Source organism: Hibiscus syriacus, unplaced genomic scaffold (assembly GCF_006381635.1).
Source record: "Hibiscus syriacus cultivar Baekdansim isolate YM2019G1 unplaced genomic scaffold, ASM638163v2 tig00117016_pilon, whole genome shotgun sequence".
Classification (NCBI taxonomy): domain Eukaryota; kingdom Viridiplantae; phylum Streptophyta; class Magnoliopsida; order Malvales; family Malvaceae; genus Hibiscus; species Hibiscus syriacus.
Genome location: NW_024063525.1, coordinates 3619530 through 3646790, shown reverse-complemented (window position 1 = coordinate 3646790; position 27261 = coordinate 3619530). Strand labels below are relative to the sequence as shown.

General features: G+C 33.2%; 1 protein-coding gene across 1 annotated transcript; it reads left to right on the top strand.

Annotated features, from left to right (window-relative positions):
• Positions 1-10406: 10406 nt before the first annotated feature.
• LOC120195479 (inositol-3-phosphate synthase-like) lies at positions 10407-12085 on the top strand. The gene is made up of 6 exons (XM_039197493.1): positions 10407-10539; positions 10623-10738; positions 10811-10987; positions 11094-11282; positions 11386-11448; positions 11823-12085. The coding sequence occupies exons 2-6, from the start codon at positions 10694-10696 to the stop codon at positions 11940-11942; spliced, it is 594 nt and encodes a 197-aa protein (XP_039053424.1). The 5' UTR covers positions 10407-10539; positions 10623-10693; the 3' UTR covers positions 11943-12085.
• Positions 12086-27261: the final 15176 nt, after the last annotated feature.

Genomic DNA, 27261 nt, shown 5'->3' with positions numbered 1-27261 from the left:
TAAGCCTAGCTTTGGAAAACAGATTACTCAAAATGCAACCATAAACAAGAGATGAATAGAGTTTCTTGTTAGGAACAAGATTTACGGTTTCAACAATTTCAGCAAAAATAATCTGAGGTAGGTTAATTTTAATATTGTTTTCGAAACAATGTAACCACCAAAGATCTAAGGCTCTAAGAGTAGAATAATGACCTCTGGATGGTCGAAACCACCAAGAAATCATTAGATGAAGAAAACGTTCATAAAGGTCTAAGACACTTGCACTATCCCTTCTTTTACAACGAGATCCTAAAACTTGTTTTTCATTTGAAATACCATCATTATCTAATCTGAATATATTGGCTATGTAAGCCGAGTCAATATATAAGAATTTTCCTAGGAGGTAGGAACGAATTCCTATGATTTCGGTTTCAGTTTGGTTTTTAACACAAACGGCATTAGAATAGAAAATACGAACAAGTTGATGGTAAACGATGGGTTCAAGGTCAAAGAGTTTATCAAATTTCCACTCTTGTAAAAGAGGAAGATATTTAAAATTGATAGTTAACATAACTTGACGAGAAGGAATACGCTCTTCCCCGATTTTGTAAGAGTCAAAATATTGATAATACCAAAAACGATGATTTCTAGGACCAGGATGATTGAAACACGAATTTTGGATAGTCAAGTTAGGATCAATGGGATTAGGATTAGAAATTGGAATAGGAGGAGGATTTGGAGGTGGATTTGGTTGATGGTGTGAGCGACTAGATGATGACCTAGCACGTTTAGGATTGGACATGGTTTAGGAAATCGGAATAGAATTGATAACCTGCAATTTAGAAAAACATGTATGCAATTCAATCAATCCCAAAACTCAATTGAGTCCTCAATATTTCAAGGTTCTCTAAATCAATCCTAGTGGGCAAAGTTTTTGAAAAACTTTTGAAAAATTTGGTTTTGAGAAACAATATATGTATAGTTTTCATAACAACAACATAATTTAATCAAAACATAATAATTTGAAAATTAACTTTTTTTAATTTTGAAATTTTTTAAAAAAATTGGAAAATTCTTGTGTTTTTGATGAAATTGGTTGTAATATCTAGTTTCTAATCACTAAACAATCAATGCCCGAGCTAAAGTTCATCCTAGAACTAATTAAAACAAGTCCTATGTTCAAAATCAATAAAATAGGGTGTTTAGAAAATTTTACCTTGAAGGATGAGATTGAGTGGATTTTGATGTTGTTTGCACGATTTTAATGATAATTGCAAGTTTAGGAGATGATATTTGAAGTGAATTCTGATTAAAATCGATGATTTGAGGCAAGAATGGAGATAGGGAGAGAGTTGAGAGGGAACGGCAGAAGAGAGAAAAGGGTTTTCAATAAAAATAAGGGTTCTGTCCGTGTATAACCAGAACCCCAAGGGGGTATCGATTCCCTTGTGGGGGGAATCGGTTCCCCTTCAAAGGGGGAATAGGTTCCCTCATGGGGGGATCGATTCCCTCTGCACCAAAATGCTAAAATCCAATTTTAAACACTCAAAATGCTAAATTAATTTCCTCTAGTGGTATTGGCAACTCATATATTGAAAATTAATCATGTTCAAATAAATAAACTAATCTTTAAACGATATTTGAACATAAAATTAATTTTTCATTAAGAATCATAAACTCCCCCTAACTAATAGCAATGAATGCAATCAAAAATTACTATTATAAGCATTTTTCATTTATTATTAAAAGTGCTAAAATTATTTTAAACACTAAGTGAAGATAGGTTGGTCAAACCTAATTCTCTCCTAAGTGTCCAAAATCTTTCCTTGTCTAAGGGTTTTGTAAAGATATCCGCTAATTGGTGCAAAGTATCAACAAATTCTAGAACTACATCTTCCTTAGTGACATGGTCTCTAATGAAGTGATGTCTTATTTCAATGTGCTTAGTTCTAGAGTGTTGGATGGGATTTTTAGTGAGACAAATATCACTAGTATTGTTACACTATATAGGAATGGTACCTACTTCAATTCCATAATCAAAAAGTTGTTGTTTCATCTATAAAACTTATGCACAAAAACTACCAGCTGAAATGTATTCGGCTTCAGTGGTAGATAATGCAACACAATTTTGTTTCTTTGAAAACCAAGAAATTAGCATATTTCCAAGGAATTGGAAAGTACCGGAGGTGCTTTTCCTATCTAATTTGCATCCTTCATAATCCGCATCAGAAAAAGCATGCAAGCTAAAGCTAGAGTCTCTAGGATACCAAAGTCCTAAACTAGGAATGTCCTTAAGGTATCTAAAGATTCTCTTAACAGCTAGTAAATGTGATTCCTTAGGACATGATTGAAATCTAGCACATAAGCAAACACTAAACATAATGTCCAGTCTACTTGCAGTTAGATAAAGCAATGAACCAATCATGGATCTATATATTTTAACATCCACACATTTACCTCCTTCATCCAAGTCAAGCTTTATAGAAGAACTCATTGGAGTGGCATAGGGTTTTCCATTTTCCAATCCAAATTTCTTGAGCATATCCTTGACGTACTTAACTTGATTGATGAAGATGCCATCTTTTCTTTGCTTGATTTGGAGTCCCAAGAAATATGAGAGCTCCCCCATCATGCTCATCTCGAACTCACTTTGCATTAGCTTAGAAAATTCTTGGCAAAGAACATCATTAGTAGAACCAAATATTATATCATCAACATAAATTTGAACTACTAATAAATCTTTACCTTTTCTCTTTAAAAACAATGTAGTGTCAACCTTTCCTTTTGAAAAACATTTTCCAATTAAAAAATTTGACAATCTTTCATACCAAGCTCTAGGAGCTTGTTTTAAACCATAAAGAGCTTTTGTCAATTTTAAAACATGATCCGAAAAATTTGAATCTTCAAAACCTGGAGGTTGTTCCACATACACTTCTTCTTTTATAAAACCATTTAAAAATGCACTTTTAACATTCATTTGATATAATTTAAATTCATTGAAACATTCAAATGCTAATAACATTATAATTGCTTCCATCCTAGCTACGGGAGCGTATGTTTCATCATAGTCTATGCCTTCTTCTTGAGTATAGCCTTGAGCAACAAGTCTAGCCTTGTTCCTCACTATATTACCACTTTCATCAAGCTTATTTCTAAATACCCACCTAGTACCTACAGTAGTTTTATTACTAGGCCTTTCAACTAATGTCCATACTTTACTTCTCTCAAATTGATTTAATTCTTCTTGCATAGCCATAATCCAATGTTCATCTTTTAATGCTTCTTTGATGTTCTTAGGCTCTATGCATGAAATAAATTCAACATAATTACAAATATTTCTAAGAGAAGATCGAGTAGTTACCCCTTTGGATGGATCACCTATAATTTCACCATCCTTGATATAGTTGTACTCTCTTGGATAAGATACTTCCCTTTCTTCAATGGTTGGATTCTCAAGAGGATCATGAGTTTCCTCATTTTTCGTTTCTTCCTTTGATGATGGTTCTCCAACGTCATGTCTAACATCATTTGTATTTATAACACCTACATCATCATTCACACAAGAATCCTTCCTAAGAAAGGGATTATCATCGAAAACAACATGTATAGATTCTTCTACAACTAAAGTTCTTTTATTAAATACACGATAAGCTTTAGAATTTAAGGAATAACCCAGAAAAATTCCTTCATCACTTTTAGCATCAAAATTGCCAAGGTTTTCTTTACTGTTGTTTAAAACAAAACATTTACATCCAAAAGGATGAAAATAACTAATGTTAGGCTTTTTATTTTTGAAAATTTCATATGGAGTTTTCTTTAAAATTGGCCTAATCATTACTTAATTTACAACATAACAAGCGGTATTTGTGGCTTCCGCCCAAAAATATTTTGGAAAAATATTTTGGCAAAGCATGGTTCTAGCCATTTCTTCTAAAGTTTAATTTTTCCTCTCAACAACTCCATTTTGTTGAGGGGTTCTATCTGCTGAAAAATTATGGCTAATACCGTTAGAGTTACAAAATTCAGTAAATCCAAGATTTTCAAATTCAGTTCCATGATCACTCCTAACACTAGTTATAGAGTAACCTTTTTCATTTTGGATTACTTTTGAAAACGTGATGAATTGTTCTAATGCTTCATCTTTAGTACTTAAAAATATAACCCAAGTATATCTAGAATAGTCATCTACCAAGACAAATGCATATTGTTTTCCACCCAAGCTAGTAGTTCTAGTTGGCCCAAAAAGATCTAAATGGATCAATTATAAAACTCTACTAGTTGATACATCATTAATGGATTTAAAAGAAACTCGCTTTTGTTTTCCTTTAGCACAAGCATCACATATTTTATCATTATCAAATTTAAGCTTAGGCAACCCTCTTACTAGGTCTCCTTGAATTAACCGTTGCAAAACACTCATACTAGCATGTCCTAGTCTCTTATGCCATAACCAACTATCATGTTCATCCTTAGCAACTAGGCATAAATTAGTCATATCAAAAGAATCTAAATGCACCATGTATATATCCCTATTTTATGACCAACAAGCATAATCGAAAATAGATGCAATGTCAATCAATTTTGGAATCATTTAAAATAAAACATTGTATCTTTTATCAAATTTATTTTTCAAAAGATTATGCTTTTAACCCATTCACATATAAAACATTATGCAATGTTGATTATAGAGATTAAGAGCACATGCATAAAGTTTTTGAAAATGTTATGCATTAAAACTTTATAATATTTAAACAAAAATCTATGCATAAACATTAAGAAAAATTTCAGGTTAAAATTTTTTGCAAAACCAAAGTTATTGAAAAATCGATATCAATTGTTAAAGAGATATCAATTATTTTAAAAACAATTTTGACCAAAAATTAATATGATGAATTAGAGTTTATAAAACATTACCAAAAATTACCATGTTCATCATACAATATTTTTCAACATACATGAGATAAAACATAATTCAACATTTAAAACCTCATGCATGCATAAACTAAATGAGCAACCAAATAATAAAAATATTAAGTTTAGAGGTTACCCATTCCCTTTTTATGTGTGGCTAGAGCATCTTGAATATCATCATCTTTATCACCATTGCTCTCACACACCTACAAGAGACATTTAAGTAGATTTTGGTATCCAAATTGCTTTGGATCCTTGAACATTAGTTTCAATGCCTCTTATTCCTTTTGGAACCCATACTTGTCTAATCTTAAATCGTTTTCCTTTCTTTAAAGGACAAGTATGTTCCTTATGACCATGATAATGACAATGTGAACATATTGTCATTGTTGAACTAGATGAATTATTTAGAATGATCTCTTTTTCTCTTGTTAAACATTCAAGCTTATCTTTCAAATTGAAATTTTCTTTTTCAATACTTTCAAATTTCATTTTTGAGAGTTCTAAATCCTTCTTCAAGATTTCGTTTTGATTTTTAAAATCCATTTTCATTTCTAGAAGAAGTTTGTTTAATTTGAAAATTTCTTTTTCAAAGTTTTCAGATTTTATTTTTGAAAGCTCTAACTCCTTTCTCAACATTTCATTTTGATTTTCCAAGTCTGTTTTAGCTTTCAAAAGAAGATCATTTTTAGCAATAAATTTAGAAATTAATTTATTGTATTTAGAGTTCATGGTCTCAAACTCCGAATATAATTTATCATAAGCATCTTGTAACTCATTAAAACATTTTGAATTTGATATATTTGAGTTAGAAGATACCTTTGGCTCTGTGAGAGCTAATAGAGACATCACTTTTATTGGTTCTTCTTCTTCCTTGTCTCTATAGATCTCCTCAAGCTTGTACCACATTTCCTTGGCACTTGAACAAGAAGAAACTCATTTATATACATTAGGATCAATTGCACAACACAACATGTGCATAGCCTTTGAGTTTTGTTGAGCTTCCTTCCGTTCTTGAACACTCCACTTCTTTGCCTTCTTAGTAGGAGAGGAATATCCTTTCTTGATTATCATCCAAGCTTCCATATCAAATGCTTTGATGAATATCATCATACACCTCTTCCAATGACGATAATTTGTTCCATTGAAGTGTGGAGGCATGTCAATAGGTCTGGATTCTTCCATGAAGAATGAACCGGAAGTAGACGCCATCTTTATCGATTTAACTCTTCCCAAATCAACTCAAGAGGCGATTAAACCTTCAAATGAGTGAGGCTCTGATACTAATTGTTGAGTTAATCGATTGACTGAATCGGCGAAGAGGGGGGTGATTTGGCAATAAAAATTTTGTGGAAGCTTTTGCAGAAAATTGAAAGAAATTCCACATCGATTTAGAGTGGTTCGACTTTATCAACCAAGTCTACGTCCACTACCATAGCTATCCACACTAAGGATTTTCCAACAAATTCACTAATTTGTTCTTTCTTTTGAGACCAAATAGATAACCTTACAACTCCCTCAAGAATATACCCCAATTCTTGAGAACACTCTTTTCTCAAAGAGAAATACAAATTTGCAAACTTACAAGAAAAACCTCACAAGGCAAATATGTTTGCACAATTATAGAACAAAGAAAGAACACTCAATAATAAATACAATTGAGCACAATAAGTGTTCTTGAAAGCAAAATGAATATTGAATGAAAAATAGGCTTGAAATGCTCAAACTTGAGGTTTGATACTTTCTCTTTGATTCTCTCTTGATTCTAATTGCTTGATGTTTCTTGTTATTGATCAATGGCTTCTAAGCTTGCTTAAATACACCTTGAATCACTTCTGAACGTTGAGGATGATTAGAGAAAATAATATAGCCGTTTTAGTGTGAAAACAATTAATAAATTAGTTTGGAGCGTGGGGTGAATCGGTACCCCCTATGGGGAATCGGTTCCCTAAGTGTAAAATTTAAATATTTCAACTGTTATAAAAGGGGGGAATCGGTACCCCCTGGGGGGGAATCGGTTCCCTCCGAGCATTCTGGATTTCTCGGAGCCAAACCATTCAGGGGGGAATCGGTACCCTCTTGGGGGGGAATCGGTTCCCTCTGAGCAATCTGGAATTTTTGGCTTTGAAATGATTCGAAATACTTTGTAAAATTATTTTGAAATTGTTTTCAGATTAAAACTTAATTTTACACTCGAGTAAGGATTAAAAATGATCTTTAAAAGATTTGGAGTAATGTTTTGATATTCGAATAGTTATATCGAATATACTTAGAAAATCATTTGGAAAAATCTTAAAATTCATTTAACTTAATTTGTTATATCGAAATATCAAAATGTTTTCAACAATATCTTTTAAAGTTCTATTTTTCCTTTCGGCTATACCATTCTGTTGAGGAAAATAGGGGGCTGAAGTTTCATGAATTATGCCATTCTTTTCACAAATATCTTTTAAGAAATTAGATCTATATTCACCACCTCTATCAGATCTAACCCGTTTGATTCTCCTATCTAACTGATTTTCAACTTATGCCTTATAAATAAGAAAGACGTTTTCAGTTTCATCTTTAGTCCTTAGGAGATAAACTTTTGTATATCTTGAATAATCATCTACAAAAGTTATGTAGTAGTGTTTTCCTCCTTTACTTTCAGTGTTTCTAAAATCTGCTAGATCAGTATGAATAAGTTCTAACAATTCAGTCATTCTATTAGAAACAGTTTTAAAGTGAGGTCTAGTATGCTTAGCTTCTACACAAATCTCACATTTGTTAAAGAAAGTTGTGCCTAGTTTAGGCAGAACATTCATATTTATTAATTTCTTTAAAGAATGAATATTCACGTGTCCTAATTTAGCGTGCCACATATTAATGGATTCAACAATATAAGCAGAAGTGGTAGCTTTATTTTCATTAAATTGAGTTTCTATGACAAATAAACCATTGTTTAAAAACCCTTTCCCAACATAATCACCATTTCGGGAAAGTACAAGTTTATCTGCCTCAAAAACTAACTTAATGTCTGCCTTATTCAGAAGACCACCACTTATCAAATTTCTACGCAAGGCAGGTACATACAGAACATTATTTAAAGCCAGAGGTCAGCTTGAGTAAAACCTTGCCTTTGCCTAGCACTTCAGAACTGCTAGAGTTCCCCATGTACACACGTTCACCTACGTTCTCATCCTCGAATTCAGTGAAAAACTCATTCCTTATGCAGAAATGCTTTAAAACGCCATTGTCAACAATCCATTCCGAACTGTTTTCCACCAAATTGACTTCTGAGACCACCGCAACAATGATCTCATCATCTTCTTCTACAACGTGTATCTGTGGCTTGTTTTCATTCGGCGGTCTGAGCGGTGTTGGCATTGGTAAGCTTTGTGGTTGGGTAAACCGCAGACATATCACTTGAGCATCTTTCCTTCAGGTTTGGCCTTTTCTAACTTCTTGAAGTTGGTAGCCTTCTGAGGTTTCGTCTTCTTGTCTTGATTCCCACATTTCATGATCTTCTTAAATTTAGACTCAACCAAGTTACCTCTAAAAGATAAATTACTCATATAATTAGTAAGCTTATCTTTTAAACGGTTGGCTTCTTCAATCTTCATATGGCCCACGGGCTCTTCAAGTGAAATTTCTCTCTTCTTATGCTTAAGAGAGTTGCGGTAGTCAGACCAGGACTTGGGCAGCTTCTCAATGAGAACATTAGCTTGCAGCACCTCGCACATTTGCATCCCTTTGGTGATAATGTCAGCAACTAGGTTCTCAAAGTCATGGACTTGATCCATTATCGGCTTGTCATCAGTAATCTGGAATTTGAGCCATTCGCCGACAACGTATTTATTGATGCCAGCATCGTCCGCACCATACTTTTTATCGAGAGTATCCCATATTGCCTTGGCACTCCTTTCTCTAAGGAACATACCAAATAATTTATTTGACATGTGACTGAGCAGATGTCCTCGCACCATTTTGTTATCTTTCTTGTACTTCTCGTAGGTAGCGAGTGCAGCAGCGGCAGTTGATAGGGCATCATTATTGAGGACCGCATCAGCATCATTACCGGTAGCTAGGGTTGGCGGCATGGTAGGTGGTGGCTTGAGCAACACGTAGTTAAGATCAAGTTGCTCGAAGAATATCAGGATTCTTTGGGACCACCTTATACAATTCTTTCCATCAAGTGCATAGAGCTTGGAAAGATCGGGTATCAGTTTGCTCAAAGGTGTTGACATGATTGCAGTATATTTGAATTCGTTTCTAAATTATTGGTAAAATAGACTGCAAAACCACACCGTTAGCACTGACAGGAAAGATAAACAGTAATTGAAAAAGAACAGATTGGTAAACTGTGTCGTGGTATAATCACTGCCTTAGAAACTAATTCACCCCGATGTATGTAATCGCTGCAGTAGGCAGATCGTCCCCCGAGGTTAACACGGTCACTCTGAATTTCGTACACCCGAAACTGGAGTGGACTGCTGATGGTATTGCACTTCTGATCGGAAAGCACACAGAGAGAACTTTAGAAAACACTTGGAGAGTGAATTTTCAAATGTTGAGAGTGAGTTGAGAAGCTGAATATAGCTATCTATTTATAGGCTAGAAGTATGGTTAAAATCATCTATAAAATTTTAGGATTAAATATCTTCTTTGTAACAGCTGAAACGTCTAGATAAACCTGACTCAGAAATAGTCCAGGTTCATTGCATCATTATTCAGTTGTTATAACTCCCGAAATTATATCATGTAACCCCTGGAATTAAATCAAATAACTCCAGTAACTCCTTATATTAACAACTTGTCCCCTTTGTACAAAGCTGGAAATCAGTCCAGATACATCTTAACGTTTTTGATTTAATTTAGGAAAAGATGTTTAATTTCTGATAACTCTCATAAACCAGCTGTTATCATTTAAATTTAAACAGTCCTCGGCAGCCTATAAATATCAGTTGAAATCTTTCACATTTTTCCATTTGTTTCTTTCAAAGAGAAATTCCTCAAGAATTTTCTCTAAAAATATAGTTTCCACGCGGACGTGTCAAAGACACGTATTACAACGACCACGACCACGACCACGAATCGAGCCGAGTCAAGCCGTGCCGTGCTGTGCCGAGCCGAGCCGAGTCGAGACAGACGACGACAGCGGCGTTGCGCGAGAGTCCCCCTTGTTCTCTTTCACTCAACAAGTGGGAAATCCAAACCATAAATACCCATTCCCAATAGTATTTCCAATAATATGTGGGATTGAGCATTACCAATACCAACCAAGGTGAACGTGCCAATAATGTCATTAACAGAACCAAGAAAGAACAAGTTCTGCAGATCATCAAAGACATCAGGTACAATTAAGGTTTAACATCCAAATTGTGTTTTTTAGGATGAAATGAAAGATTAACTGGCATTTTAACACTTGCTTGTGTTAAACCAGGGAGTTCAAGGAGAAGAACGAGGTGGATAGGGTTATCATACTCTAGACCACAAATACCGAGAGGTACAACAATGTCATTGTGGGGCTAAATGACACCACAGAGAGCCTCTTGGCTTCTTCGGAGAGGAATGAATCAGAGATTTCTCCTTCCACTTTGTACGCCATCGCTTGTATTCTTGAAAATGTTCCCTTCATCAATGGAAGCCCACAAAACACCTTTGTTCCAGGTTCTTAGTTCACCTTAACTATCTTTCCTGTAATGATTAGTAGATGTAATAAACCTCTGGAAGTGACTGTTGTTTGTATACAGGGTTGATTGATTTGGCTCTTCAGAGGAACTGTCTGATTGGAGGAGATGACTTTAAAAGTGCCCAAACCAAGATGAAATCTGTCCTAGTGGATTTCCTTGTAGGGGCTGGTATCAAGGTACAAATCTTTCTACTTTATGATACTATCAACATAAATTTTAAACTAATCAAATAGTATAAAAATTGACAGCCAACATCAATAGTTAGCTACAACCATCTGGGAAACAACGATGGCATGAATCTGTCTACTCCTCAAACCTTTCGTTCCAAGGAGATCTCGAAAAGCAATGTCGTCGATGACATGGTCTCGAGCAATGAAATCCTCTATGAGCCTGGAGAACATCCTGATCATGTTGTGGTCATCAAGGTAAGTAATATTTACCCATCTTATAGTCTGTATAGGAACTTGTAACCTAAGGCTTTCCTCCGATTTGGTCTTAAATGGTGTACTTTGTCTTCCTTGTGTGTTGTAGTATGTCCCATATGTGGGAGATAGCAAGAGGGCCATGGATGAGTACACATCAGAGATATTCATGGGAGGCAAAAACACCATTGTGTTGCACAACACCTGCAAGGACTCCCTGTTGGCTGCTCCAATCATCATAGATTTGGTTCTCCTTGCCGAACTCAGCACCAGGATCCAGCTCAAGGCCGAGGGAGAGGTATAATAACCATAAAGCTCCACACTTGGACTATTAAGAATATGATCTCATTAACTTTGTAGGGTCTTCTGCAAAAATATTGATATGAAGTTTGATTCTGCAGGGCAAGTTTCACTCTTTCCATCCTGTGGCTACTATCCTTAGTTACCTCACCAAGGCCCCTTTTGTGAGTCCAAAGCATCCCTTTGTCTTTTCCTACAACTTTGGGCAACTAAATACAATACTTAATAGTTTTTTATGCTGCCTCTTTAGAGATATATCATGTGACCATCAATGGTTTTGTGTAGAGCTACTTTGTTTATTTCACATGCCTCATTAGAGAAATATCATATGGCCATCAATGGTTTTGTGTAGAGCTACTTTGTCTATTTCACATGATATATCTGGTAAGAGGGGGACAAATTTGAGTTGAAAGTTTGTGAACTATATGTCAGAACTTCAGTTGAAGAATGTGAATAGAATCATGGGAGTAAAATGAATAACAAAATTACTGCATACATATAAATTGGATCTAATGAAAGACGATTTTGGCAAAAACAGGTTCCACCAGGCACACCAGTGGTGAACGCACTGTCGAAGCAGCGTGCAATGCTAGAGAACATACTGAGGGCTTGCATTGGCTTGGCTCCTGAAAACAACATGATTTTGGAATATAAGTAAACCAAGTTGAGAGAAAAGTGGAACAAGCTTTTGTTCATACAAGTTTAGGACCATCTTCCCTTTCTCTTTCCTATTCATAAAAAACTGTTGTTTTATGTTTATCACAGATTGTAATGGTTGTATGATGGTTTATGGTTCGTAAATTACGCTGCTTCTTTTTCCCCCCTCTCCTTTGTGGAAATAGATGTGATAATCTATAAATATGTTCCATTTCATAAACTAATCTTGTGTTCCTCGTCTCATATGAGCTTTGGTACAAGGTCAATAATCAATTTGGAACCAAAACTGCCCCTTGTAATTGGTATTGATTAATTAATGCACATATGAGCTGCTAAGTCTTTTTAGCAGAAAATGAAAGGGCAAGTCTTTGAACATGGATCCACGCCTTTCACCAGCGCAAGACACATGGTGAGTGAGCTCTTAAGATAATGGTACCACATAGTTGTGTCCTGTAGTGAACCACTTATCAGTGTAGGGACTAGTGGTCCCTTGTACATTTTACCCTTAAAACCTCCCACCCAACAGTGACTGCTTTTTGGAGTTTACCCCGCCAAATTTATGTCTACATTACCGAAGAGGTAGTTGAATGAGTGGTCATTTGTAGGGTTGGTGGGTTTTTATACAAGTGGCGAGTGTGTTTTATTTTATGCAATTGTAGTAACAAGTCTTGATGGGCCAGCATGATAATATTGATGTTGTTTGGAATTTGGATAGTCAAATTGGAGTTTGGGCCCCTCAAATCTAAAAAATATTTGAAGCCTTTAAATGGGACTTTTTGAATCAACTGACACTGATTAGGGCTTGGGCCATTATTTTTTTATGAAATGGCTAAGGAATTGACAAAAAATCACAATTTTACTCTCAAACACTAGATACTCTGTGGAAAATATTATGTGACATTAATTGTAATTAATAGCAAATTGAACTATTGTTCTCTTTAAATGATTCAGATAAAACCAGATACATCTACACGGTATACATGTTGTCAATAAAATAAAAAATTCTAAATAAATATTATCTTGTAATTACTCTATAATATTTTTAAAAATATTCTACCTGTTAAACTAAGATCCAATTTTAAAAGTGTTTGTATTTGGTTGAATTGAAGCTTGTTTATAAAAAAAATTCATGTTCAAGTCCAAACCATATATATTATCCATTTATTTTTAAAAATAATAAAATTATAAATATAATTTTATATTAATATATGTATTTGTATTTAAATTTAAATAAATATTTAAATTGTTTATTTTTAATTATACTAAGCCGGTTGATTGTGAAATAAAAATCTAAAATATATTCAAGTTCAATTGAGTCCAGTTGCTCAAACAAATCTATTCAATTCCAAAGTTTTTTTAAATTATTACCACCCAAAAAACCCATTTTCATTTAAAATAATAATAAAATATTGTTAATTATAAGTTTATATTAATATATTATTTTTATAAAAAATTAAATAAACTATGTTTTAATTATTTAAATTACATGCAGGCGAAGTAAAATCTTTACACAAAATCAGCCTAATACGGGTTAATTTATTATCCCAATAAACACAAAGCAATTTATTTAGGAATGTACAACATTTGTTACAATGAATTAAAACTCGTCACTTCACGTCAAGGTGACGAGTTTTAAAAAATATTTTTTTTATTAAACTTTTTATTTGGATGTGATAAAATTTAAAAAAAATTAATTTTAATAGAATTCGTCACATCAATATAATAAAATCCCAAAATAAATTCTTATATGTCCTATTAGGTTAAATGTTTTTGCCCAGTAACCGTATTAGGTCAAAAAAATCCAATCTTTACCATATCCAATTTGGTTGATCAACAGATCAAGTCAGGTTATCCGGCCCATGAACTAATGTATCTGATTCTAAAAATATTCAAGCCTGAACTTGAGTTGACTCGACCCATTCAAATAATTTATTTTTATTTTCAAATTATTTATATATTATTATTAATATTTTATAATTAAACTTGAATAATTTTTTTTAATTATTTAGATTACATATGATTCAGCCTGACTAACAGGTTAAAAATCTCTGTCCATATCTAATTCGATCTAATAGGGATGGAGATTAAATTTTATGTTAGGAGAGTGAATTTATGAAATTTTAAGAGATGATAAATTTGTAAAAGTTTAAACTAGATTTTTAATAAAAGTTAAAAACATATCTAAAATATATAAAAATTTAAAACTTTTAGGTGACGATCGCTTCCACCCGCTCTCCTCGATCCATCCCAATCGAATTATGAATAGATCTATCAAATACCAATAAAAAAGAAAAAAAACCTTAGCTTGTGTAAAACTATCCTGGAAAATAATTATATTTTATTTCGAAAAATAATAAAAATATAATTTTATATTATATCTATATATTTTTAAAATTATATTTAAATAAAACATAATTTTTAATTATTAAAATATTAATTATAAAAAATCCATATTTAAGCCGAAATCTTCAACCGATTCATGAAGACCATTAAGTGACACATGTCATAGAATGGTAATTTTAAAAAATTTATTTAAAGTTAAAATTATATATTTTTTTTAAAAAAATAAAATTTTGAAATAGCCCCAAAACTTTAAAAACTTTCATTTCAACCCCTAAACCTACACCGACCTTCGTCCTTTACCATCGATGAAGCTCCACCCAACCTCACCTCCCCCAACGACCAAAACTCCTATAAAATCATGATCAATCGACGGTGAATCAATGTTTTATACCCTGCAAATCTTAGGATGAAAAGAGCAGTCCCACACAATTTTGACGGCCAATTGGTGACAACTGCGGTGATGTATGACTTGAAGGATGGCAGGGACTACAACGATGACGGTGGTCGTGGCCAAAAAGGGTGATAGTGGCGGGTTAAGGTTATGATTTAGAGATTTTGGGGCTTTTTTATAATTTAAGAAAAATTAGTGTTTTTTAATATAAATATAATAGTATTTTTAATATTTAAAAAAAATAAATTTCAAAATACCATATTGTGACATGTGTCACTTAACAGATGAAATTAACGCCGTTGACAGCCTGAGCACATAAAATGGTAACGTTTTGTACTATTAAGTACCGTGATGAGTAAAAAAATACTTTATGTATCTACTCATGAAAAATGATATTAGTTTGGGTACTTATTTTATATTTAAGCCTTTATTATTATTCATTACGTGGAATAGCCCATTCTTTGATATCTACAAAGAATAGATATTACAAGAGAGGAGAATAAAGGGTGAATGATATTTCCGTACGACAGGTCGTCTGTTCCAATTGAAGTATTGAAAATGTTTATCATTGAATAGGGGAATGGAATAGCCAATTTCCTCAACCAAACGTGTTGTTATAATATATTTGTTTATAATTATAATGATCGATTATATTTATATGAATATATATAATTGGGTTAATCAAATGTGTGTGTTCCTCTACAGCAAACAACTTCCTTGTTTACTAAATCATATATGAGATATGCTATAAGTAGTGATGAAGCGAGATGTTCAGTTTACGATATCTCTCAGAAAATTTTAAATTATTATATATTTTAAATATTAGATTTTTTTATCGATAAATCTGTTCTTTCTTTAGGACAGAAAGTTAATTTGGACAAGTCGACTCTGTTTTTTATCCCTCTGACCTGTATCGATCATCGGGAGAGTATCTCGTCCATCTTGGGTGTGACTGAGGTTGATGACCTTGGTCATTATTTAGGTATGCCTCTGGTTATTGGAAAAAATAAATCGAATACTTTTGGTTTCCTTCGAGATAAAGTGGCCACAAGGGTTATGGGTTGGACTAAAAATCTCCTCTCATTCGGAGGACGAGAGATTTTTATTAAAACAGTGGCCCAAACTCTTCCTCAATATGTGATGTCTTGCTATTTATTGTCAGATTATTTGATTCGGGAGATGGTTAGTACAATGCATCAGTATTGGTGGTTGGGTCGAATTTCAGAGCGAGGTTGTCCTCTTTTGGCTTGGAAGACGATGGTATGCCAAAGAACATTCGAGGTATGGTATTTCGTGACATGAGAAGTTTTAATTTGGTGTTGCTTGGAAAGCAAGTGTGTAGGTTGATTAAAGAACCTCATAGTCTATCTGCAAAGGTTTTCGGAGCCAAATACTTTCTAGGTGGGGATATTTTGCATGCCAAATTAGTGAACAATAGTTTCTTTGCATGGGGGGAATTCATCGCACCTTAATGGCTATGAAAGAATGTCTTTTCTAGCGGATTGGCATGCATAACCATGCACGGATGCATTACGATAATTTGGGTGGTTCTACCAAGGTGTCTCTTACGGGGCGATATGTGGATAACACTATGAACCCTATTCGTTATCATGAATTCATGCTTCCTGGCGTACCGAGATGGGATAAAGGATTGGTGAGATGAGTGTTTTCTCGCGTTGATGCTGACCATATCCTTACTGTCGTTATAGCTCCATGTAGTGGGGACTCTATTGTGTGGGGGAACATTACCCGGTCATTTATTCTGTTAGATCAAGTTATATGTGGTTTATTAGTGTGTTTCATTTGCAGGATCCTCTTTCCTAGGCATGGAAAATAATTGCTAAATTACGGTTTCTTCCAAAGATTAAGATTTTCTCTTGGCGTGTGGCTCGTGATGATTTACCTATTCGTAAGCGCTTGAAGGCTGCAAGTTTATTTGATTGTATATGTCATATGTGTGAGGGCGATGAGGAGTCGGTTATTCACGCTATTTGTTTGTGTCCACGATCTCAAGAAGCTCTTCGTTTGGCTGGCTTTCCTGCTCGAGTTTTCCTTAGTACCAGCGATGATCCCCTTCTTTGGTTTGAGGAGTGCTTACTGGTTTTGGGTGTTGAGCAATTTGCTGGCTTAGTTACTCTTCTTTGGAACTTATGGAATGAACATAATTATTTTATTCATAAGGGTAATTTACAGTCGGTTGGCTTCTTGTTACTAATTTCCAGCTTTTACATCGTGATTTTGTTGCATCTTATCGACACAATCGTCACAGCCTGAGCTCCATTGGGGTTAATAGTCTTGTTGATTTGGTTCTTGCTGCTTCGGGTATTCATTGGCAACAACCTGTTAATGGTGTTGTGAAAGTTAATTTAGATGGTTCCTTTGATCCGAATCAAGGCATTGCTGTGGTAGGAGTTGTTTCTCGGGACCACATGGGCCAGGTTTTGGGAAGATTTGCGCAAACTACAAGTGTGGTGTCTGATCCTACTTTGGCCCAGGTTCATGCGTTCATCGCTGCAATGAATTTGGCCATAGAACGATGTTGGGTTAATGTTCATTTCGAATCAGTTTGTGCTGTCGTGGTTAATAAGCTTCTTCGCGATGAGGAGGATATATCTACACCCGCGATGTATCACCAGCAAGCTAAAGATCATTTTAAGTCTTTTTCTGGTTTTCATATTTCTTTAGTTCAACGTTCTTGCAATGTTGTTGCTAATTGTTTAGCTAAATGGGTTCTTCATTCTTTGCCTTCGTTCTTTTTTGACTTGGTTTGTCCCCGATATTATCTCTTCAAAGGTTTTGAATGATGTACTATTTATTTACTTTAATCTAGCTTGGACACTCTTTTCCCCTCGTAGGACCAACACTTTAGTGTTGGGTAAGAGGGTTTTTAATGACTCCCGAAAAAACATAAAATCTTACGTCTATCTCTCTTATCGGACCACCATATTTTTAAATCATATTATATTTAAAATGTATTTTGTCTCTTCAAAATATAATCTTTTTATTAGTGTGAGATGATTATAATATAATATATGTTTTAAAAAGTCTTAATTATTTAGTAATGAATGCTCAAATACTCCTACAAACGTTATGCTCGAAACTAAAATCTTTTAAAATAATAATAATTCTTTTGATCACCAAAGTTGTTTGGTTAATGTTAAAAATGTAACATTCAAATGTGATTTAAGTTGTCTTATTTTTAGTTTATTGACAACTGAATTACTAAGAAAAATGAATTGATGGGACTAAAGGTTTTTGAGATTGGAAATAATATTATATCCGGGAAGAGAATATTATATGCAAGGAAATCTTGCCGCAGGAAGCATGGTGATGGCTTGCAACCTAAAACAAGCAAGTCTTACTAATTTCTTTCTATTTAATGAAGAAAGAGAGGTCAAATACTATAATTATTGGCCAGCTATTTCCTACTTTAGGGGGGGGGGGGCATTGACAGCATATATTAATCCCAGAAAATCTTTGCATCTATTATGTTTAAGATCTTGTAGCATTGTCACTGATATTAAGAAAATATTAGTGACATATAAAATGATGATATATGAAATGTATAATAATTAGAACAATCATTAATATTAAACCTGATAAAGAAATTATATAATAATTTACAAGAGGCATCAGCAGTAGCATATTAATAGTAAACTATGCTTGGAAGGAGGGTCGTTACATGTCCGATAACATGATTTCTTTGACACTTTTCAGTTCAATTTATCTTTTTAACAAAATATTTCCGTTTGAATCATTTTTAGAGTAATATTTTAAATAAATTTTAAATTTTTAAAAAGGTTGGAATGGATGTTTTAAGATTTTTAAATCTAATTGTTGCAACATTCTTTCGGATGATTCCGAATTTTTGTCTCGACTTAGAATTGATGTGAAGGAGTCGTCACCGATTGTTTTTGAATTAGGTAGATGAGACATCTTAAACTTACCCATTTACTGGATCTATGTCTTAGCAGAGAATTATCGGGCTCGAGAGTCATTTACGATTGAGGAAATATGTGCACCCTCAAATCACCCTTTTAATACCAACACGGTTATCCAGTTGTCTTAATTGTAAAAATTAAATTTTAGATAAAAATTTAAATCATCGATCCATATTATTGACATTTGAAGATTTTTTACTTAAAAAGAAAATAAATTACGAGTTAAAAAAAAGGAAAAAATGGGTCTAATCTACAAAAAAAAAAAAAGCACGAGCACAAAAAAATAATTCAAATACATCTATGAACAAATAAATTTACACTAAAATTTGAAATTTAAAAAAAACTTAAAGATACTGCAAAATAAATAAAAAATACTTAATAAATAAATATACCATAAATACAAAAGATTAAATAAACTATTTTGAAAGGAAAAAAGGAAATAAAAATAACTCTAGAATAAAGTCTTAAAACAAACTAAAAATAAAATATGCAAAATGACAATAACCAAATTAAAAAAAAACAAATTAAGAAATAAATATTAGAAATACCAAGCGAGATACTTTAAACAAATTAAAGAAAAGCTGAAGAAACTAAAAAAAGTTAAATAAAATGGAATCTAATTAAGTTGAAAAAGGAAAAAAAGGAAAAAAAAGACAACTTATGATAAAATAATGTTGAAACAAACGACGACTCATTAAGGCGAAATCTAAAAAGATATTAAAACAAAATAAAGAAAATAAAAATTGAAAGAAAAAAAACCCGAGATGAATAAAATACAAAATTGATCCTTTTTTAACAATCTTGAGGGCTCACGAAATAATTATCCCCTACTCGTATGAAAATACACGGATTCTATAGAAAATTTGGATCGAGTCATCGGGTCATTTAATTGAATTCAAACTTAAAAAAATCCAACATTGGATCAAAATAAATTAATAAGAAAAAATATTCAAAATCTATCGTTGATATTCATCGAGAAACCTCAAGGAATGCTAAATCAATTAAGATTATTTCAAGGTCTTTGTTTCTTGTTCATTGGTTTTCTCTCATTCAACGAAGTTTTTTAGAAAAATCAAGTTCGTGATTGACCAAAAAAAAAAATTCAAAATCAAAAGTAAAAGAAAAAGAAAAATATTGTCGGTTTCATTGAAAACCTCAAGGAATGCAAAATCTAAGAAGATAACATTTTCCTTGTGCCTCAGTTTTCACTCTATCAATAAAAAAATTGAAAAAAAGGAAACACAAAGAAAAGAGAGAAGGAAAAAAAAATCAAATTTGAGCAAAATTAACAAACATGCACGGAAAAGAATTACCTTTAGTCAAAAGTTTTCTCTTATTACTTGTCTGTTACCACCTCTTCCCCAAATAAAAAGTCATCCCTTCATTACAAAATAAATATGCCTATTTATAGGCTCCCAAAAATCCTAAAAAACCCCTAAAATCTATTCATTAATGTTAAATACACTAATTAAGAAAAGTAATATTAACATAACGAAAAGATCCTAAATTGACCTAAATAAATAATGGAAAGCATAAAGCTGAATTTATTCACAAATAATCAATAAAAAAACTAAAAAGTTAGGAATAAATTAAAATTCTCATATTGGGCATGTATCTAATTTTTTTCACGCATTGTCTTCACTAAAATAAGCATATCTTAAGTTCCCGACGTCCGATTGAGGCGTTTCAAAATGTGTTGGAAAGCTAACTAAAAGAAAATCATATCTTAAGAAGACAATATTCCCTAGAAATGTTTGAATCTTTCTTGCAAAAATTTGTTGCAAGTCAGTTGATGTCTTGGGCTTAAAAATCAGCTTCAATAAAATGTTTGGGCTTTGGGAAAGAAAACTAGGCCGGACAAAAAATCGGGTATTACACTAATCTTCTTTCAACATCAATCCATTAATGAGGAATCAAGAACCTAAATATTTTTTTATTAAGATGAATATGCATTGTCTTGAAATTTTGTCATGTTTATTTAGTTTGTGAAATAATAACCAATTTCTTTTTAAAAAAATCAAGAGATAATTAAAATGAATACTGTAAAAGATGAAGGATTTTTTAAGCGAGTGCCCCTAATGTTTGATTAAATAGTCATTTTATTCTTTATTCTTTTTACATCATTTTAACTCTTAACGTTGAATTTTGGGTTAAATGATCCCTCTGTTAATAGAAATCAACTTATGATCAACGTCTTGAGTTGAAATGACAAACTTATGTAGCATCCTATGGTAACATGGCAATTTATGTTACTTTGATTAAATTAATCACATTCAAACAAATAATGACACATGGCATCATCTGATTGATTTAAATTAATTCAAATGTGAATTTATATTAATTCAATTAACATTCTATTAACATTTTTACCATAAGGTTAAAATCCATGTTTGGCTCAATTAGATCAATGTGGGATGACATGTATGTATGGTAAGCTTATGTTAAGCTTGATTATGTTTTAAGGTTATAGTGAATTAATTTTGTTTTGTTTTGATATACCATGGACTATGCATATTATGTATTTGACTATAAGTATGTTAAGGCTTTTAGGCCTTTGAAACTAAGGTTAAAGTTTCATATATCATAAGTATGTGAAATTTGAGTTTGATGTGTAATCTAGACCAAGTATAGAGCTTAAGGCTCGAATATGCTTTGCTTTAATCTCTATTATCAAATTGTGTTATTAACATGTTCTTTGTAACTTGACATGTAAGTACGCTTAAACAAGATATTATATTTTCCGTGGACATTAAGTTGAGTGTGGGATATGTGTGGTATGACAAAGAGTCCATTGAGCTCATGTACGAGTTTATGTAAGATTTTGGTCTTTTGTTTATGTTGGACGGATATTGTAAGGATTCGAGTATTCATAGTCACCTATGTTATATTGGGTTAATTGTTAAAGCGAGTTATTATTCAAATGATAAAAGATAAAGAATTAGCATGTGAAGGACATGTCATTTCATTTTAGATTTTTCTGATTTGGCGATATTGTAAGGATTCGAGTATTCATAGTCACCTATGTTATATTGGGTTAATTGTTAAAACGAGTTATTATTCAAATGCTAAATGATAAAGAATTAGCATGTGAAGGACATGTCATTTCATATGATTTTTCATATGACTAAGTTCCAATTATATGTTCCTGATTTCAGTTTCCATCCTTGGTGTTTAATTGATGTTTTGGACTACCTCACTAAGTTATGTAAGCATGTCTTGATTGTTTAACGTCTTTGGAAGTAATTAACATTCGTAGATATACCGAGATTGTATTCTACGAGTTACAAGTCACTCTCGAGATAAACAATGTAAAGATTATTTTGTTTAAATTCCTAGAAAGTGGCATATGTGTTAGAATGGTGGTGTTGTGTTTATGTTAATAAATTATGGTATGTTTTGTAAGTAAGTAATCATGTCAACTTTTTTTTTGAATTGTATTTGTTTGAAGTATATGACATTAAAGAATGATGCCTAAATGCTGAAGTTCAAAAATAAAAGACTGGTAAGTTTTTTATTGGTAAAAGCAGGAAAGATGAACGAAGTATGATTATAGGTTTTTGCTTGATGCATTATAGCTTAAGTCATCTAATTAATATTTTAGTGAATTTTAAGGGCATGCACTTGGTTTTATATTGATTAAATATGTGCATTTTGAGTCCTTGGTGAGTGTTGAATTGATTAGGAAATGTTATTCATTGAATAAGATAGCTAAATGATATTACTTGAAGAATAAGAAAGCTTAAGGTGATTAAATAGGGAAAGAGTTTTGAAACTCTTGGCCTAGTTTTGAAACTTCAATAGGTGATTTTTGAAACTCTGTGTAGTTTCAAAACTTGCAAAAATAAAAAGTTTTGTTGTGTTTAAACATTGAGTCAAGTTTTGAAACTTTAAGACATCTTTTGAAACTCTTGTAATTCCCAAATCTTGGGATAATAGTTTTGGGATAACCTGAAAGGGTTTAGGATAAACCCTTTAGCTTTGAGGAAGCCTTATTCAAAGTTGGAGTGAATTTAGGCTTGTGTTAAGCCTAAATCATGATAAAAAGAGTATTTTTTTGTTAAGCCTTAATTATGATGATTTCATGCGTCTTAATAAAAGGGAAGAAGTTAGTTTATGTTGTATCATTTTCCACGTTCTTTTTTCTTCTTTACATCTTTATCTTTTCCCTCTTTCTCTCTAAGTGGAAAGTTAAAGGAAAAACTTGTTGAGTTAGACTTCTAGTCCCAATTAGAGAAGGTAAGAACCAGGATATGTTCACCTTAAACTTCCTTTCAATCCCACAAAATAAAGGTTTGGCCATGGTGGCCATAAGTGGGGGTTTAGAAATCCTTAGTGAACCAACTCGTTTTTAGTTGATTTAAGCCTCAGGAAGTATTTCTAACTTTTTTCCAAGTTCCTAAATGAGTTAATAACCTATTTCCTTGATTCTTGTCTAGTGAAAAAGATTAGAGATAGCTCAAAGAGAAATGGAAAGACTGTGAGACCTGATTTGATCAAGGAAATCGAAGAGAAGGTTCAATTGATTCAAGGACATTTGAGAGAAGCCTTCGATAGATAAAAGTTGTATGCATACTAGAAGCTTAAGAACATCGAGTTTTTCGTTGGGGACAAGGTGTTCCTTAAGGTATCTCTTTGGAAGAAGGTACTTAGGTTTGGGCGCAAGGAAAAGTTAACCCCGCAATTCATAATACCTTACGAGGTACTTGAAAGGTTGGACTCGTAGCTTACTGGTTAACTTTACCATCATAGTTGGATATTTATTTACAATGTGTTTTACTTGTCTATGCTTAGGATTTACTATTATGACCCTTCGCACATCATATCCTTAGAGCAGGTTGAGGTATGCCAAGACATGTCTTATGAAGAAGAATGATAAGGATTTTGGCAAAGGATGTTAAGGAGATGAGGAATAAGATAATCACGCTAATGAAAGTCCTATAGGGGAACCATGGTGCCGTAAAATCAACATGAGAGACTAAGGAATATATACAACTCCAATATCTATATCTATTCTATCTAATAAATTTTGAGGATGAGATTTCTCATTAAGAAGAGAGAGTTGTAATGCCCCAAATCTCGGATTAGTAGTATCGAACTAACTTGAGAGGGTTTAGGATAAACCCATTAACTTTGTAGGAAGCCTTAGTCCAAGTTGAAGTAGATTTGGGCTTGTGTTAAGACTAAATCATGATAAAAAAGTATTTTTAAATTAGGGACAAAGTTAAAGGGACTAAGGAAGTAATTATCCCATTACCTCTTTCAAAGGCTAATTCATCTTGATTATGATGAGGTAACATAACTTAAGAGGATGGGAAAAAATGGTTCATGTTGTATCATTTTACTCATTGTTTTGTCTTCTTTGCATCTTATTTTTTCCCTCTTTCTCTCTAAGTGGAAGGCTAAATGAAAGAACCTGTTGAGCTAGATTCCTAGTCTAAATTATAGAAGGTAAGAACTAAGATCTCCTCATCTTAAGCTTCCATTCAAGCCCAAAAAATCAAGGTTTGGCCTTGATGAACATAAATGGGGGTTTAGAAACCCTTATCGAACCAACTCATTTTTTAGTGGATTTAAGCCTTAGGAAGAATTCTTAACTTTTTTCTCCAAGTAGCTAAATGAGTTAGTAACTCATTTCCTTGATTCTGAACTAGTGAAAGAGATTGGAGAAAGCTCCAATAGCAAGGGAAAAAAGAAGCTAATGCTTGGTTGAACCCTATAACACCCTAATCCAGTCAGACCCGAAGGATCATGATATCACATGGGACCACCAGAGTGGCTAACCCAAATTTTTTATTTAAAACAACTATAAAATACCATATAAAATCCATCCCGTGTAAAATAAAATAAAAAGTGATAATTCAAAGTTTACAAAATATTGGGAGCTCCCAAATCATCCAAAATAAATACATTGAGTTTAAAATAAAAAATAAAGTTACATCTAAATAAAAGTTCAATAATAGTACATGCCTGTACATGGAACTACTGGCGATGATAATGCTCCTCGATTAATCCCCTAAGAACCTGTACATGGAAACACATTCTGAATGTTGAGCTTACGAGCTCAGTTCCCCACTAATAACTGTACTATACTACATGCGTTCATTAAATGTGCATGCTAGTGGCAAAGGTATGAAGACATGAAAATGCTAATCTGACATGTTGATATAGGAATCATATTGTGGCTGAGGGTTCTGCATCTTGGAGCTCTCACACCCCTCTAGTCTTTCTAAAATGCCCTTGGGTTGGGTGACATCTGAAGCTGCATTGAAAATGTACACCCAACCAACTTACTACGTTGAGTCTTAGGGCATCTGCACCCAATTGGCGACTGAAGTGCCTTGGCACTGAATGGGATATTGAACTACATGATCGTATCTGCTAAAGTAACTCGGGTGTCCTGACTGTGTCCCGAGCATCAAACAAGGCTAGTTTTATATCATCCTAGATGTTGTTTCTAACTATTCTAAGCTTATTACTGTTCTCACTTTTAGTTTTGTTTTATGACGTTCTGGTGTTATTGGGTCCCTCAATTCTAACCTTTAAAAAGTTTGGGTTTCTTAACCAAAATTGTTCGTGGGTATTGATACTAAGCTCCTTACTATCAATACTAGCCTCCGGGTATTGATACTACTGACTTATTGAAGGCTGATAAAAAGGGTTGGTATCGATACTTTTGGTATGGGGTATTAATACTTTCTTGAGTGCCGATACCAAATTTGGATTTGATGTTTTGGAAAATGTCTAAGTATCGATACCTTTATTAGGGGGTATCAGTACTCTACCCTTAGTATCGATACTCCCATGAGTATCGACATGAATTTGGCTACTGGTATTTATTTTCTAAGTGAACTCGGTATCGATATCACCCTACAAGTCTTGATACCTCACCTACAATATCAATACCCATCGCACGGGTATCGATATTTCTATGCCTAAAAACCCATTTGTTTTTAACACCTAAAAATAATATCGATATTGTTATTTTAGTACCAATACTCATACCCATAAATACCCTATTTTGGGCATACAAATGCATCCCCAACACTCTTAAACATCCTATTGAGGTCGCCAAACATTATTAAAGAGTTATATATGAATATAGGGGTCATAAAGAGTCCATAAACATGTTGGAAAATATTGATTTCTAAATTCTACCATGATCATGCTTTATAACTCATGCAACCTACCAAAACACATATGATGACCTACATGTGGTAGAGTTGAGTTAGAAGTGAGTTACCTAGGACTCCTAAGCTACTGGAAACACAAGGTTCAACCAAGAGTGAGCTTCTCCTTTCCCCTAGCTTTGGAGCTTTCTCCAACTTCTTTCACTAGATAAGAATTAAGCAAAAATGTTACTAACGTTGTTGGGAAACTTAGAAGGGATTTAAAAATATTTCTTGAGGCTTGAATATCTTAAAAACAAGATGAAGTCACTTAGGTTTCTAAAACCCCCACTAAAGTCATATTTGGTATCCTTACCCAAAACTTACCATAGAGAGGTTGAATTGAATCCTATAATGAAGGGATTAAGGTTGTTACCTTGGTGTTGTTGGGCAAGGCTTGAAATGGAATAAAGCTCATACTTTTGTTAAGATGCCATAGAAGAGAAAGTTTAAATGAATAAAGAAGAAGATAAAATATTTGAAGAAAATGAGATATGAAAACTTTCCCCCATTGACATCATCCTTCATTAAAAGGGTTTAACCTTTAGGAAAGTTTAGGGGTAATTTAATTCCTTGGTTCTCTTTATTTTGATCACAAAATAAAGTACCCCTTTTTATCATCCATTGGGCCGAGGCTTAGCCCATACTAATGTTCACTTGGTTCAAAACTTTTTAATTACTAATGGATGCATTCTAAGGCCCACTCGGGTTAACCCAAAACTACTAGCTTGTGATTTGGGGTATTACAAGCCCTAAGTGGTTTTCAATAGCTTAGGATCGAGGTAAAACATTTCTAACTCTTATATACCACTTGTGAGCCATTAAATGTGTTAGCAGCTTGTATGGGCTCATTAAACATGTTAGATTATGGCATTTGATGTTATACAACATTAAAAATGACTTATTATGGCCTCTATCAGCTTACATAAGACTTGAATAATGTTTAAGGGTATTAGAAAGGTAAATGGGTAAAATCAGGTGTCATTTTTGTGAAAAAACAAAGCATTTATGAGCTTGGGTATTGGTACTGTTCATCCTGTACTGATAATATAATTTAGATATCCAAAATAAGGGTTTTTTGACTGAGTAGTATCAATACCCTGTTTATAGGGTATCAATATTTTTCTTCGGTACTGATAACTAAAGGTGGAGTATTGATACCAAAGTCAAATTGCAAATTTAAATAATTAATTTTGGTATCGGTACCGAGGGAGTATCGATATTACATAAAGAAAAGGTACCAATACCCTAAGTAAGGGTATCGATACCGATTATTTTCTCAGACATCAAACCGTAATTTAGTATTGGTGCCTATGATGGTATCAGTCCCCTTGTAGTGAAGTATCAATATTCCATCCAAGGGTATCGATACTACTAGGTCATTATGATACTAAACGACTTAGTATATATACCATCACACAGTTTTGGGCAAGAAGCCTAACCTTGAGAGAAGGGTTCGGGAAGGGATTTAGTAGCGCC

Excerpts from the sequence above, each read along its gene's own strand:
- LOC120195479 (XM_039197493.1), top strand. The coding sequence starts at position 10,694 with ATGAAATCTGTCCTAGTGGATTTCCTTGTAGGGGCTGGTATCAAG. Across the intron at positions 10,988-11,093 it reads ATCATGTTGTGGTCATCAAG|TATGTCCCATATGTGGGAGA; the intron begins GTAAGTAATATT and ends TGTGTGTTGTAG. Across the intron at positions 11,449-11,822 it reads ACCTCACCAAGGCCCCTTTT|GTTCCACCAGGCACACCAGT; the intron begins GTGAGTCCAAAG and ends TGGCAAAAACAG.